The sequence below is a fragment of the Daldinia caldariorum genome (genome assembly GCF_022478825.1).
Source record: "Daldinia caldariorum strain CBS 122874 unplaced genomic scaffold F4812scaffold_4, whole genome shotgun sequence".
In the NCBI taxonomy this organism is placed as follows: domain Eukaryota; kingdom Fungi; phylum Ascomycota; class Sordariomycetes; order Xylariales; family Hypoxylaceae; genus Daldinia; species Daldinia caldariorum.
In genome coordinates this window covers 1,298,492-1,312,069 of record NW_025953040.1, presented here as the reverse complement: position 1 = coordinate 1,312,069, position 13,578 = coordinate 1,298,492, and the positions used below count along the sequence as shown (strand labels likewise).

At 48.1% G+C, this 13,578-nt stretch overlaps 3 protein-coding genes across 3 annotated transcripts; 1 reads left to right on the top strand and 2 right to left on the bottom strand.

Moving 5' to 3' along the window:
* The first annotated feature begins 182 nt into the window (after positions 1-182).
* F4812DRAFT_309650 (3-hydroxyacyl-CoA dehydrogenase) lies at positions 183-1,654 on the top strand. The gene is made up of 3 exons (XM_047931322.1): positions 183-404; positions 465-564; positions 632-1,654. Exons 1-3 carry the CDS (start codon positions 279-281, stop codon positions 1,360-1,362), a joined length of 957 nt encoding a protein of 318 aa, XP_047792325.1. The 5' UTR covers positions 183-278; the 3' UTR covers positions 1,363-1,654.
* A 1,826-nt stretch (positions 1,655-3,480) lies between these two features.
* F4812DRAFT_309648 (ferritin-like domain-containing protein) lies at positions 3,481-4,950 on the bottom strand. The gene is made up of 2 exons (XM_047931321.1): positions 4,673-4,950; positions 3,481-4,605 (listed from the first exon to the last, which is right to left on the bottom strand). Exons 1-2 carry the CDS (start codon positions 4,843-4,845, stop codon positions 3,810-3,812), a joined length of 969 nt encoding a protein of 322 aa, XP_047792324.1. The 5' UTR covers positions 4,846-4,950; the 3' UTR covers positions 3,481-3,809.
* A 1,998-nt stretch (positions 4,951-6,948) lies between these two features.
* On the bottom strand, positions 6,949-12,140 carry F4812DRAFT_421192 (RNB-domain-containing protein). Its single transcript, XM_047933526.1, has 4 exons — positions 11,471-12,140; positions 8,813-11,343; positions 7,404-8,758; positions 6,949-7,352 (listed from the first exon to the last, which is right to left on the bottom strand). The coding sequence occupies exons 1-4, from the start codon at positions 11,598-11,600 to the stop codon at positions 7,313-7,315; spliced, it is 4,056 nt and encodes a 1,351-aa protein (XP_047792323.1). The 5' UTR covers positions 11,601-12,140; the 3' UTR covers positions 6,949-7,312.
* Positions 12,141-13,578: the final 1,438 nt, after the last annotated feature.

Here is a 13,578-nt window from a genome sequence, read left to right as displayed (position 1 = left end):
TCCAATTGAGAAGTGGGGCCCGAGGGGTCTAGTTAGTTGGCTCGTGCGCGATTAGACTCAGAGTTGGCACAAAGTACCCAGTAGCTGCCAGCTGTGCCAGGTACCTAAGCTGTGACACCTCGATCGGTGGCCCCACAGATATCCGTAGCCCGAGGCTATCCGGTAACTTGGCCGGCTTCATTCCTTAACATTAACTTATACTTAACTTTACCTCGTCACAACTCATGCACTTACACTTACATCCCCTTAGTGTTAGGGTATCATTTTAAGATAGAACAATGGCAAGTGTAATTGCAAGAACCAGAGCTCCTCAGCTAAGCCGTCAAATTAGACACTTCAGCTCCAGCTCAGCTCGGTATGCAGCTGAGGTGAAGAGCCTAGGCGTCTTAGGCGCGGGCCAGATGGTAAGCTTGTTTCTTCACATGTGATCCGAGATCTCCGCCACTTAGCTCACAACTCTACAGGGACTAGGTATCGCTTTGGTAGCTGCTCAGAAAGCTGGTGTCCCCGTTACACTTGTGGACTCGTCACAAGCTTCACTTGATAAAGGAATTGGTTTTGCAGGTTCGTGACATTGGTTCCAATTGCGGCGCTCATTCTATATTGAATTGGAATACTCATAAATATTTAGAGAAGCTCCTATCCAAAGATGTTGCCAAACAACGGATCACGCAAGAACAAGCGGATGAAGCAAGGTCTCGTCTCTCGCCTACCACGGCTATTGAAGAGCTCTCGAAGGTCGATTTCGTAATTGAGGCCGTGCCGGAAATTCCGCAGCTTAAATTTGATATATTCGCCAAGCTCGCTGAGATCTGTCCGAAGCATGCTATCCTAGCCACTAACACATCATCTATCTCCATTACGAAAATTGCCGCTGCGACCACCAAGGACCCTACCGATACATCGGCAAGTTCTCGCGTGGTATCGACCCACTTTATGAACCCGGTGCCCGTGCAAAAGGGTGTCGAGATCATTAGTGGGTTACAGACGAGTCCGGAGACCCTCGAGACCGCCATCGCCTTCTGCAAGGCTATGGGCAAGATCCCCTCCGTATCTGCGGATTCCCCGGGATTTTTGGCAAATCGAATTTTAATGCCATATATCAACGAAGCGGTGACATGCTTAGAGACTGGTGTCGGTGACCGAGATTCTATCGACGCCATCATGAAGAACGGCACTAACGTACCTATGGGGCCACTCCAACTGGCCGATTTTATTGGGCTGGACACATGCTTAGCTATCATGAAAGTGCTTCACCAGGAGACGGGAGACTCGAAATACCGACCGAGTGTGCTTCTTGCTAAGATGGTAGATGCTGGCTGGCTAGGGAAGAAGAGCGGTAAGGGGTTTTACGACTATTAAAATAATCATAACTAAATAGGCCATGGCATTATATTGTATTTATGTCTGATGAGCATCTTGCCACGAGTTGTCTTATTTAATAAATAGGTGTAGATCGAAGTCGAGAGTACCATGAAACAAATTAAGCAGAAAGCATTACTTAGGTGGGCATTACCTATCTGTAAATATCGAACAGCGTTGGCGATTTGTCTCGTACCTCAAAGGGCGTATACCCATCGCTACTGATAGCTATAATGCGCCAGGCATGACCAGTAATTAGTAACATCGAGATGAAAATAAGAAAACATAAGGGTATTTCTTCAAAATTGCTTCAGATCACCATAATATCAACACTTCTAGATTCAGCAAAGTAACGTTTCGCATAGTTTACATCCTAAGCCGCATAGAATAGGTAGGTAGTCAGGAAGGTTGGAGGGAAAATACTTACTCCATTACCAGTCTTCTGAGGTAGTAGTAAAGTGTTGAAGTATATAGAGAACAAAAGGACCTTGAAACTAGATGAGATACTGGAAGGCAGCTGTTTTTTTTTTCTGGCTCCTAGGGTATTTTATAGCCAAGTTAGCTGTCGCTCAATAGGGGAGTATGATAGACGGAAAGCGATGAAATACAAGGGAACAAGTCTCAGATGGAATGAGATAGCTAGTAAAATTCGGGTCATAAACTCCATTGTTGAGCCTCCCAACAAACGCTTTTAACATCATAGATATGCGTCGCTCGTAGATACCATAAAACAGGAATTGAGAGGGGATTTATTACTTACATGTTATGGTAGGTAGCCTGACGCATTAGAAATCGAGGTCAGCAACGCACGATGGCACAAGAAAAGCGACGAGGTTCAAGAAAGTAGAAAAGCAAAAACGATTTGTTTCTGTTCCAGAAGGCCTTAGGTGAGGTCGTTGGTAACAGGTAGGTATTGCTATCCGGCGTAAAGTGTTGGAATTAGGTAACGGTATAATTGATACATAATTGACGACGGAAGGAGAAGGGGTAATATTCCGGCAGCAGTGCTTGCCATAACGGTACTTGCCCTTAAAATCATTGAAACGTTGATATAAGTGAGATGACTCTTATGTTTTTTGAGGAAGAAACCACGAGTAACCGCAACTCGTAGCCCAGGTAGGCACCTACCTCATATATCCTCTGAATTTCATTAACCCTTAGGTAATGGTCGATCACCGTGCTCTTTTATTAGGTAAGTACTCCGTAGAATATAAGGCAACAAAAAGGAATTCCAACATAACTGTTCTAAGATTCAAGAATTCTTGCATCTAAGGGTAAATGAAGAGAAAAGCATCAGACATCCATCCCATCCTTTTACCAGAATCCAGTTACCTACCTAGACACAGTTCAAATATAAAAAGGTGTAAAAGACGGACATAATGAAATCCAAAGACTAAGGTAGGTACCTACATGCTGCAATATACCCGTAAAAGGGGGGCTGCATCAATGTCAAAGGCCAAAGTCTTCCCTGTAGCTTTCCGTGATTTTCTTTTGATCGTGGTCGTTAAGATTACCCAAGGTATAATTTTCTACGCTCCATATAATAATTCTAAGCTCGGCCACTGATCGAATATGCTGGTATTCTAATAGATGAGACATTCAGCACAAAAGGACGCTTTGGTTATAAGGTATGTACCTATGGTATTTGCCTTCCATTGTCAGACTCGTTACATTAGGGTTCCTTGTAGAATATCTTTATGATCTCCCTGTACTTCGTCACGGCAAATCAAGAAACTACCTCTATCACTTTACACATAGCATGAACGACCAGGCATGGGCATGGTTTTGACGTCTTCATATTTATTACTTCTACTCATCTTCCTATCGTCGAAGAGCAAAAGCCGACCTTCTAGGTAGTCCGCGCTATTTGGGTATCGTCACTGTCCAGCGGACCTCAATTTCTTCTTCAATCGAGATCCTCGTGCCCCCTTTATATCAATCATATCCCTATTACAAATAAAACTTATAGATGAAGAAAAAAAACCGACGAAGAATAGAATAATAAAAAAAAAACACCTCCTTCTAGCCTCCAGACCCCTGGTCTCTGTAGGTGGCACAAGTGTAAGGCAGGTATCCGTATACGTATGTATGTACAAGCAAGATCTGTAGGTCTTGGATCATGGATGCCCTGTCGCGTGGCACTGGATATTACATACAAACAGGGAGCGCAGGCTGCAGGCCGACGATGACGCAAACGAGATATATTGTCTAAGCTGGTGGGTAGTACGGTTATTGTGCGAGGAACCGAAAACCGCCCTCCCGTCTGTGCCTAGTTCTTTTTCCTTCTCGGGCCCAGCGCGCTCTCATGTCGGCGGCTCCTTACTCAAAAAAGGGATGCGTTATTAGGTAGACGAAGCTTTTCCTATTTACAAATCCCCTCCCTGTAGTTATATTAGGTAAGGTAGGTAGGTGAGTAGGTTGGTACCTAATGTTAGGTATCGAGATGTTTAGCTGAGGTTCATGACCAACGGCCCCGCGAGCGTGATATCGTCGGTCAGGACGCCGTTGGCGGCCGCGGCGCTGGTGAGCGTGACGTAGACGGTGCCGGCCAGGTTCGGCGGGAGAGCGCAGCCCTGGGCGGGGTCGAAGGCGGAGAAGGCGGTGCCGCCGGGCGCGGCGGAGTTCGTGAAACCGCAGAACTTGGCGCCCGCGGCGGCGTCGCTCTGGAAGTTGAGCATGGTACCCTGCGCGAGGGCCGTGACGCCGGCTGCGGGGGCCGGGTTGGTCATCGCCAGGGTTGGGAACGCGGTTAGGATTAGGTTGGAGCCGGCCGGGCACGACTTGATGAACGGCGCGGCGAGGGAGAAGACGGCCTTGGGGCCTAGGGGTGTGTCGAAGGGGGATGGGGAAGCAGCGACCTTCGAGGCGATGCGCACGAAAGACTGGTGTCTGGCTTCGATGGTGAGGATGGACGCAGCCGTGCTGAGGATCTTGCTGTCCGATACAAGGGGCGCGGCACCAAGGTAGGCGGAAATGCCGACACTCTCTAGGATAGATGCAGTAGCAACCATGCCCGCGGCATCAGTAAAGCCAAAGTTGTACTCGCAGGGCTGGACAGGTTGGACACCAGCCTGTGCGATAGAGCTCTGCAGCAGACCGACGTGGGACTCTTCGCTGGAACCAATACTCTTAAGGTCGCTAAGCTGTTGGGCGTTTAACCCCAGGGCGGTGAACTGGTCATCGCTGAACTTGGCAAAACCTTGCTGGTAAAAAGAAGCCTCAAGCCACTCCAGGGTCAGGGCGCTATATCACACGAGTCAGCGGCTTGTACATCAATGATAGCCAGCTAGCCAGTCCAAGTATAACTCACAATTGCAGGATATCGACATCTGCCAAACCGAGAGCAGCAGCAGCCGCATTTTGTCGCTTAGCAACGCTGTAGATTTGGGATTGTCTCTCGTTCAACTTCGGTTGGGCTGGGAGAGCACAAGCAATAGCAGCCAGTCCCGCCATAACGCCCATAGATTTCTTGAAGGAAGGCATCTTGTTCTGATTAATATCTGATAACTATTAGGCCCGTTTTAACTTCGGTTTTTCCGTTTCGTTTCAAAGTAGTAAATCGGGTTTGATAGTAAGATTCGTAAAAGAATTAAGAAATAGAACGTCTGTCGGAGCGAAATAAAATATTGAAAGCAAGACCAGCCTGGCTGTTCTACAGCAAAAAAAATACACCTGGACCTGGGTATTACAAGAATTACAAGGTATCGAAAAGGAGAGTGAAGACGTTGATCCCGCGGGAAGCAGACCGGCGCTTTAGGTTCAGAGTTGGACACGAAAATGTACGGGATGAGAAGGGAAGGGGAGAAGAAGCAGGCCAGAAGGTGGGAAACGAAGCTTCATTAAAACCTGTCTTGAGCATGTAGCTTTGGCAGTGGATGATGGACATGTGGGTCACGGAAAGAAGGTAGGCCGGTAGGGAGATCCTCTCGAGGCTCCTTGACAATAGCAATAGCGTTTTCATTTGATATTACTACTACCTACTATGTTACCCTTCCCTCCCACGAGCTTCCGGCTCCGAGTAATCCAGGGGTAAGCCCAGTGCTCCCGGGTAATCTAGATTTCACAGCTTGTTCGGGATCAATCAGAGACAAGGCTCCGTTGACGATAAGAGGTTGACTAGCCTTACATAGAAGATACCGGTAGGAGGAAGAAACGAAACATGCCTAGATAATAGGGTATGCTCACACCGGGCCAATAAGAGCCGATTTTGATGATCAAGCATCATAGCTTAAAAGTTGAGATGAAATAACTTCTTAGGTCCCGGACCGGATCGCTACTATAGTATGCTTTCGGTTAAAGAACGTCCCCGCCAAGACGTTGTCAAGGGGTCGACCAGGGGAGCAGCCGCTGGGCAGGGGGTTTTTCTGCTTCATATGTCGTTTTGAATAGCGGAAAGCCACCAAGCCGAACCCTGAAACTAGGGACTGAGCTATGCCGATTGATTCGTCCATTACTACTACGTCCGTCCCCCCCAAGCAAAATTCTACCTCGTTGGTATTGCTGTACTGTATCCGTATTGGCGCAGGGTCGTTTAGGGCCAACTGAGAGAATGAATTAAGCTTCACGATGCACTGGCGCAATATTGTGACACGGCTTGGCAGCGGATGTCGGATCTTCTTTCAGATCTTTCTGATTCTAGTAATTACAAATTGGGTTGGAAGCTTCTTCGAGCTTGATCGACGCGGGAGATTTGGTATACAATGGAAGAAAATCCGATCACGTCATTGATGTTAAATAATACGTTAAATAAAGATATGTCTATGGAACCTATATCATATTAGATGTTCAGGGGGAAAAAGATATCAACTTGTTCATGTACATACCTATATCATACATCAGATACCTCTTAGTAAGTGGAATGAAGATATCCCAAGGGCTTGGTAGACCGCCGACTAGGGTATTCATTGGCGGATGCGGAAATGAAATGACAGAAACGGGCAAAATGTCGTATCGCGCGTTGCCATCGACTCCGCTAATCTTCAACTTAACCTAGGCCAGAACGACAATACGGAAAAAAAAAAAAAAGATTACCAAGGACTAATTTGCGGGTTATCACATTCTCCCCCTTGTCATATCGTACAAGATATTTAACCTAAAGCGTACACACGGGGCGACCAAGTATCCGTGCTACTATACCTCCCCAAAAGATGACGAGATCTACTTCTTTTCCATTTTCTACGGCGCAGTCGGGTCTGATTCAAAACCCCAGACGGCCCAAGCACGAAGCATGGCACGTGAGAAGGAAGGAAGACGGGCCGCTGCATAGGTACCTTAAGTGTGTGCGAGCCCTCGAAGCACCTGATGTCTATCAAGCTTGAACAACCAGGGGTTCATATCGCGGAAAGGCACATAAAACAGCGGCAGCTGTAGAACGCTGCACATCCGGAGATCCATCTTACCGGATCTGTCTGACTGCTTAAGATTTTCCATGCGTTGTGCCGGCGGAGGTAAAGGCCCACCGCAGCTTTAAAATTCTAGGTATTCTCCCGAATAACCACTACTAACCACTCAGGAATGCTAGTTCTAGACAGCCTACCTAGGTACCTACCTAGGTAGGTAGACAGCGAGATGGATGTATGATGGTAGCTGACAAAGAAAAAGTGCTTATTGCTATGGTGTGTGTAATTACGTGGCCAACCATGTGCGCTTCACTTATTATTAGGCATTCCGCAACGCGTAATTGATATTATGAATAGTACGATCTCGTATATTTCTGTTGACTGCGGCAGCTTCATAGTTCTATCCGCCTCATGAAACACTTTTATCGACACTTTAAGAGCTGTACTTCTCGGGTCCGGCCGCTACCGCGGCCTTACAATCTACCCTATTCGCTTCTTAACTACTTCGCTCTGCATCACTAAAGCAAGAGACCAATCACTTCGAGGCTCCCCAAGTCCATTGCCCCGTCCAATCATACACGTCAAGTAAAGCACATCGTCATCAGGAGGACTTAAAGAGCATACGGGTTGAGCGAGCGTATCGTCAAGCACCTGCGGTTTGTTAGCGTTTTCACTCCATAGGAAAATTGGGGATTAACATACGGTGGGCTCTTGCTGAGATCCGTCTTAAGGATCACAGGTACTCTAGTCATCTCCGTTACATCTTGGATGTATTCGCCGCCTTCTTCCCTCAAGGTAAATAATTTGAGGTATTTCTCCTTGTTGGTCAGACGGGTCTCCACGGCTTCTGCCATGGGCACCTTCGAATCGGACCTAGTTCGGTGAAGCACACCAGGGTTCGACGAGGACCGAGTTGGTGAGCCCGGAACGCTCTGAGTCGGACGTTCAGCCAATGAGGCACCGGCCATAGCCTCGGTGATATCAGAGGCATTATCGTCGTCATCGTCGAACAAAGCATCGACGTCATCTGTAGACATAGTGCCTGTCTCGGTCTGCTTTCGAGCTGCTTCCTCTCGCTCCTTCTTGGCCCTCTCGGCCTCTTCTGCCTGCCTAGCAGCTGCTATCGCATTGGACATGCGCTGCGACGCACCTGCCTTGGGACGCTCGTCCTCTGGTACGTATGCCGAACTGGGGACACCCTTCTCCCAGTAAAGCTCTAGAATCCTCTTCTCCTTTCTGAACTCGGCTTTCTTAAGCGGTAACTGATCACAGTGTACACGCTTCTCAAAGCCCCATTCGGGAATTAGAACATCAAAGGCAGATTCGTAAACACAGATGACAATGCCTTCACTGATAAGGTCGCCGTTAACCTCTTGGCGTTTCTTATCCATAATTCTGCAGGACTCGATATGGATGCTTTGCTCTTGAGCATTCTGGGCCGATTCCTTCTTGGTGTTACAAGATTCAATCGTCTTCACCAGGTTTTCGATATCATCATTATATTCAACCTTGCCTTCCGAGAGGACAGCTTCAAGCTGACGATGGACAATGATGTCGGCGTAACGTCTTGTAGGTGCTGTAAAATGAGTGTAAAGAGGTAAGTTTAGAGCATAATGGGGCCAAAGCTGCTTGTTGACCTTGCCAGCGATGAAGTATTTGGCATGATGCATGCTCTTAAGCAGTAATGTTTCCATACCCTTGCGAATATCAGAGTCATCAACTTTGAAAAGGCTGTTCTGTAAGGTACCACTGCTAGTAGTATCGATATCGTATCCTAGTGCCCGCATGCGTTCAACAAACGTCTGTAAGCGTCGGGCATTGGGTGGGGTTTGACGCCGGAGCAAAGCCTTCTCGGGTAGGCCTTGGGCAAGCTTCTGAGCAACAGCCGCATTAACCTTGTGTAAAAGCTCTTCGACTAGCTCGGTACCCGGTGTAGAGTCGAAGATATTGTGTTGAATAGGTATGTTTTCATCATCGAGTTGATGAAGTAATCGAAGAGGGGCCATGGGCTCTCCCTCGGATCCCAAGCGCGATTCGCGGAATTTCTGCGCAACGGCCTAAGGAGAAAGTTAGAAGGATACCAACAAGTTGTAGGAAAATGGGAAACTTACGTTGAGGATTTGTGCATCCTTAGCCTGGATAACATTGTGTGCAAAGCCAGCTTGATTGGCAAGGGCATCATCTAGTTCCTTTAGAGCCAATGTAGCACCACTCTTGATAATACTCTTGCCAACCCAAGTATCGCCTTCCTCGACAACACCGTTGCGAGGGTTAACACGGAAGACAACACTGACGGTGAGCCTATCCTCACCCGGAGTCAGCGTGCAAAGCTCTGAGGCGATCCTAGGAGGAAGGAGGGCGCAGGTCCGGTTCACGAGGTGAACAGCAGTGCCGCGCTTTTTAGCTTCGCGATCAACAAGTGAGTTAGGCTTAACGAAATGAGTGACATCAGGTACATGGATACCAATCTCGATCTTCCCGTCCGACTCAGTTTTGATGTGAACGGCATTGCCGAGTTCTCCGGTGCCAGCAAGGTCAAGCGTGAATGTCTTCTCGTCACGGAAGTCCCGTCGAGCTGCGATGGAGGCGTCATCTTCTTTCGCGATGGACCAGTCTTGTAGACCCACACTTCGTAGGACAGCTTCCGAAAATTCATCGGACGAAAAGTTGTTATCGCGTAGAAGGGCATCAGTTTCAACTTTGAGATCACCCATTTTCCCGAGCTGCTCAACGAGTGTACCGAAGGGATGCAGGGAGGTGATGGGCCAACGCTTGATGCAAGCAACAAAGATACGGTCTGCGTATTCCTGGTGCTTCTCTACGAAGTCTCGCGGTGCCTGTTCGGTAGGAATAGCAATCAGAGGGACACGCTTATCAGTAGGCTTGAACCAGACAATCTTGGGCTTGTCCTGTTGGCGATTGTCGTGTGACCGACCGCCGTCTCTGGCGGCCCGTTCGGCCTCCTGTTTCTCCTTGGTCGCTTGACTGCTAGGACGAAGTAGGCCGAGTGTACCTGAAAACATCTGACCAGCAACACGTTCAATAACAGCTACAATGTGCCCGGCATAAAGGGGCTTCGACTCGTCACTAATCTCCTCCTCTTCGACGAGAAGGAGGCTCTGTCCTTCTACTTCTACATCGTCGTTCTTCTTTTGTGTAGGTCTCTGTCGGAGACTGCCACGTCGGCGAATTCCTCCTTCGCCGTTGGCAGCCTCTTCTCCGTTGGTGGCGTTGGACTGTCCATTACCGTTTGTAGAACCAGACCTTGTGTCGGTAATATCCTTTCTCTTCTTCTTTTCCTCCTTCTCTCTCTTCTGCGACCATACTTCATCTACGTCGAGGAGCTCAACGGCAACAAGATCGCCTTCCAAAGCTCGGTTACGGTCTTTGCTACCGCAGATAAATATATCCGCATCTAAAAGACCATCAGAAGTAGAGACATAGGCATCACTACGATTTTTCTTGTTTACTCGGAGAATGCCGGAAACAAGTTGTCCATCACCAAGCAGTGCTGGCAAAGTAGCTTGGGGGAGATAAGGGGTGAAGAGGGTCTTCCTCTGTTGTTGTTGGGATTGTTGACCACCAAGTTGTGGCGCATGTTGGCTTCCCTGAAGACCAACAAACTGCTGACCATTCATCTGTGCGGCTTGAAGCGCCTGGAGTTGGTTAATCTGCATGGGATTAAGCTGCTGGCCAGGGTACATCTGCATCATTGGCATCTGACCGGGCATTTGCATAAGTTGAGGTTGGCCGGGATACTGGAAAGCCCCAATGCTCGAAACAGACTGCTGGCTGATAGAGCCGCGCGAGCGATGACTAGGCTGAAATCCTGGTTGGCCCTGGTTGGACTGATCCTGGCCCTGGTTTTGACCTTGCTGATTACGCCAATTGCCCTCAAAGTTGCGAGATGAAGTTCTTGCGTGGCCGCCTCCAGCACTACCACGACGGCCAAAATCGCCGGTTTCGTTGGCGGGGACGTGCAGAGAGCCCCCACCTCGAGCTCCTCCTCGGCTATTGACAGCCATGCTTTGGCTTCGTCCATGCCCGCCGCGTCCGCCGCGAGTGGATGAGCCCTGGGCTATGGGAGTATCCGCAGTGACGGATTTGGTTTCCTCAGCGGGGGAACCTTCAGGGGGAGCCGCAGCTGGGAACTGAAAGCCAGAAGTGGTTCGTTTCTGCTGAGCAATTTCAGCTGCTTTTTTAGCGTCAGCGAGGGCTAAAGAATGTCTTCGCTGGTGACCGGAGCCGCCACCTCGCCCTCCACGAGGTGCGTTCTCCCGATTCTGCTGACCAGACGAGTTATCAAAGTGCCCAAAAGCGGACCCAGAAGCTCCAGCCGAAGGAGCCGGAGGGGGTCCCATTCCCATATTGGGGAGGGCCGATTGGTTACGACGATGCGACATGGGTTGACTCGGTGGTCCCATGGGAACATTTTGCTGCTGTGGAAGCTGGTTGGAAAACTGGAAAGCCGTTTGCGGCGACATATTAGACATAGGTGGTTGCAAAGGGTTGAAAGAACCGCCGGGACCTAGCTGACCCGGCGGCATCATTCCCATATTTATGTATTGTTGTTGCGTGGCTTGTATCTGTTGCTGCTGCTGCTGCAACAGTTCGATCTGCTGCTGAATAGCAAGTTGCTCCACTACAAGACAAAGCATCGTCAGTACCTAGGTAGCTATCAAGAACAACGGAGCCAGTCATGGATACATGAAAGAGAGATTACAAGAACGGAAGCAATGGACTTCTGAGGATGAGGGGTATTAACTTACTCCCAGGAGTTGCGAACATGCTCATCAGCGGGGTAAGCTCAGAAGGACTCCTGCGATGGGCGATATGAAGGCGACGGCCAGTAGGGCCGGGAACACCCCCAGCCTGGGGAGCAGGCTGTTGCTGCTCCATGTCGGGCTACGTTGGGAAGTGTGAATTTGGCCAAGTTGCACGTCGAGTGCGAACAATGCTGTTTAGAATGGCTTAAGATTGCTTAGGTGATGATTGAGGCGAGGGCCAGTGCTGGTTGAATGATTTGAAGCTTGAGATACTTGAAAGTTGCTCGAGCTGGTCGATAATTGTCAAAAAAAAAAAAAAAAAAACTTGATAGCGGGTTACGTTCTCTAGTGGTGATTGCGTGGACTTTTGCGACTAACAAAAGGAGGGTAAATGAGAGGATTGAACAAGGCTGCAGTGGTGCTGTGTGTTTAAAAATCCCATAGAGAAGGAATGTGAAGATGTGTTGAGAGAGGGTAGATGAAGTGGTGCAAAGATAAGGGAGAGAGACAAGGACGAAGATTGGTGATGGATGGAGTTGGAAGTTGGGAAGCTTTTGGAGTTTCTGGGAAGATCACCCCAATGGCCACCTAGGATATGGGGAAGAGGATGTGAGGTCAGGACTAAAAGCGAAGACGGGCAAAATGGGGCAGCAGGTCTTGGCGGGGCCAGGCTTTTTAGCTAGGCTGGGGATTCTCTGATTGGTTCGAGGTTTCATAATGTGGTAAGAAGTACGAGTTGTATACCTACTACATGTACTGGATGTACCTACCTACCTAAGGTAAGTACTTCACTGATATGTACTAACGGAGCCACGCTTGCTGTTGTGTCTAGAGTTTTGTACTACATATGGACGCTACAGACAGAGCCCGTTCAAGGTTGCTAGGTTGCCCTAGGTAGCTGTGCTAGGTGTTTAAACTTTACGTTAGGTACCTAGGTACAATACATGATTAGGCATACCTACCAGGTAGGCACCTACAATATAAAACAGCTTAGGTGGCCCAAACCCAAAGCTTAGAACAGAATAGACACTGCAACCGCAACTTGTCCTTGTTGTGCTCTTGGATACTTCACCACCATTGTTTAGAGACCTTCGATGTTGCCTATATCTGATAATTTATATCTGATCGTTTATCAGATGGAAGCCGTTGCAATATTAATATAGTAAGTTTAAAGCGAAGTAGGGTACCTAACGCATGTGATAACAAGATTATACCTAATTTAGGTACCTCAGGCAGGTAATGGCCTCCAGGAATTAGGTACTATACCCATGTACTTAAGATAGGTAGGTCGGGTACCTCTAACCTGAATGTTACTAGGTAATGGTACTATGTACCTCATTCGTAATTCTCAAGGGGTCCTAAACTCTAAGCCCATGTGACTTCACCCAAAGGACGCGTACCTACATGTAACTTAAAGCTGCTTTGGGAACTTCGGCGGTGCATGCTTATCTAATACTAAGTCAAGATGACAAGAGCACAAGAGGACAGGTGGGATGAAATGAGAAGGGGAAGCAGGATTACTCGATACGAATTGCATTGCATTGCATAGATAGATAGTAGCATAGTAGCGTAGTAGCATTGGGAAGCGGCAACATCTTGGCTCAGAGCCCTTCCTTCAACTACAAATTCGGCAAGGAATGGCTTATTGGATTAGTAGACCGTCGTCATCCAACCCCACTACCTAAACCACACTCTGTGCCCTTTTGGCCCCGAATGGATTGACACTTGGAACTAGTAAATACTAAATATACAGCAATACATTGGAAATACAAATACCTAACACAGCACCTACCTCAATGTGTAGAGAGCTGAGCTATCATTGCGGACATGTTTTATTATCTTGTCAATTGCAGTGTCCGAATGGGAACCTGTTGTTCATGTAAACAACTAACTAGGTACCTAGGTACATACATAAAGTGATTGATGAAACTACCTAACGTATAAGCAGGGAAAGCCCTGAAAGCAGACTGAACCCTAATAAATTGGATGCATATTATCGTCCAGCTAATACCCACGCTGTACTACGTGATTAGCCCACCAACCCACTTATCAGAGCCACTAAACCAGTTAAACTCGAATTATTAGTATACTAAATCAACATCGATCTCGCA

Bases quoted from the DNA above. Each gene is read 5' to 3' on its own strand.
- F4812DRAFT_309650 (XM_047931322.1), top strand. From the start codon at position 279: ATGGCAAGTGTAATTGCAAGAACCAGAGCTCCTCAGCTAAGCCGTCAA. The intron at 405-464 runs GTAAGCTTGTTT...ACAACTCTACAG, and splicing joins TCTTAGGCGCGGGCCAGATG to GGACTAGGTATCGCTTTGGT. The intron at 565-631 runs GTTCGTGACATT...ATAAATATTTAG, and splicing joins TAAAGGAATTGGTTTTGCAG to AGAAGCTCCTATCCAAAGAT.
- F4812DRAFT_309648 (XM_047931321.1), bottom strand. From the start codon at position 4,845: ATGCCTTCCTTCAAGAAATCTATGGGCGTTATGGCGGGACTGGCTGCT. The intron at 4,606-4,672 runs GTGAGTTATACT...CGTGTGATATAG, and splicing joins GATGTCGATATCCTGCAATT to CGCCCTGACCCTGGAGTGGC.
- F4812DRAFT_421192 (XM_047933526.1), bottom strand. From the start codon at position 11,600: ATGGAGCAGCAACAGCCTGCTCCCCAGGCTGGGGGTGTTCCCGGCCCT. The intron at 11,344-11,470 runs GTAAGTTAATAC...TTTGTCTTGTAG, and splicing joins CATGTTCGCAACTCCTGGGA to TGGAGCAACTTGCTATTCAG. The intron at 8,759-8,812 runs GTAAGTTTCCCA...CTTTCTCCTTAG, and splicing joins AGGATGCACAAATCCTCAAC to GCCGTTGCGCAGAAATTCCG.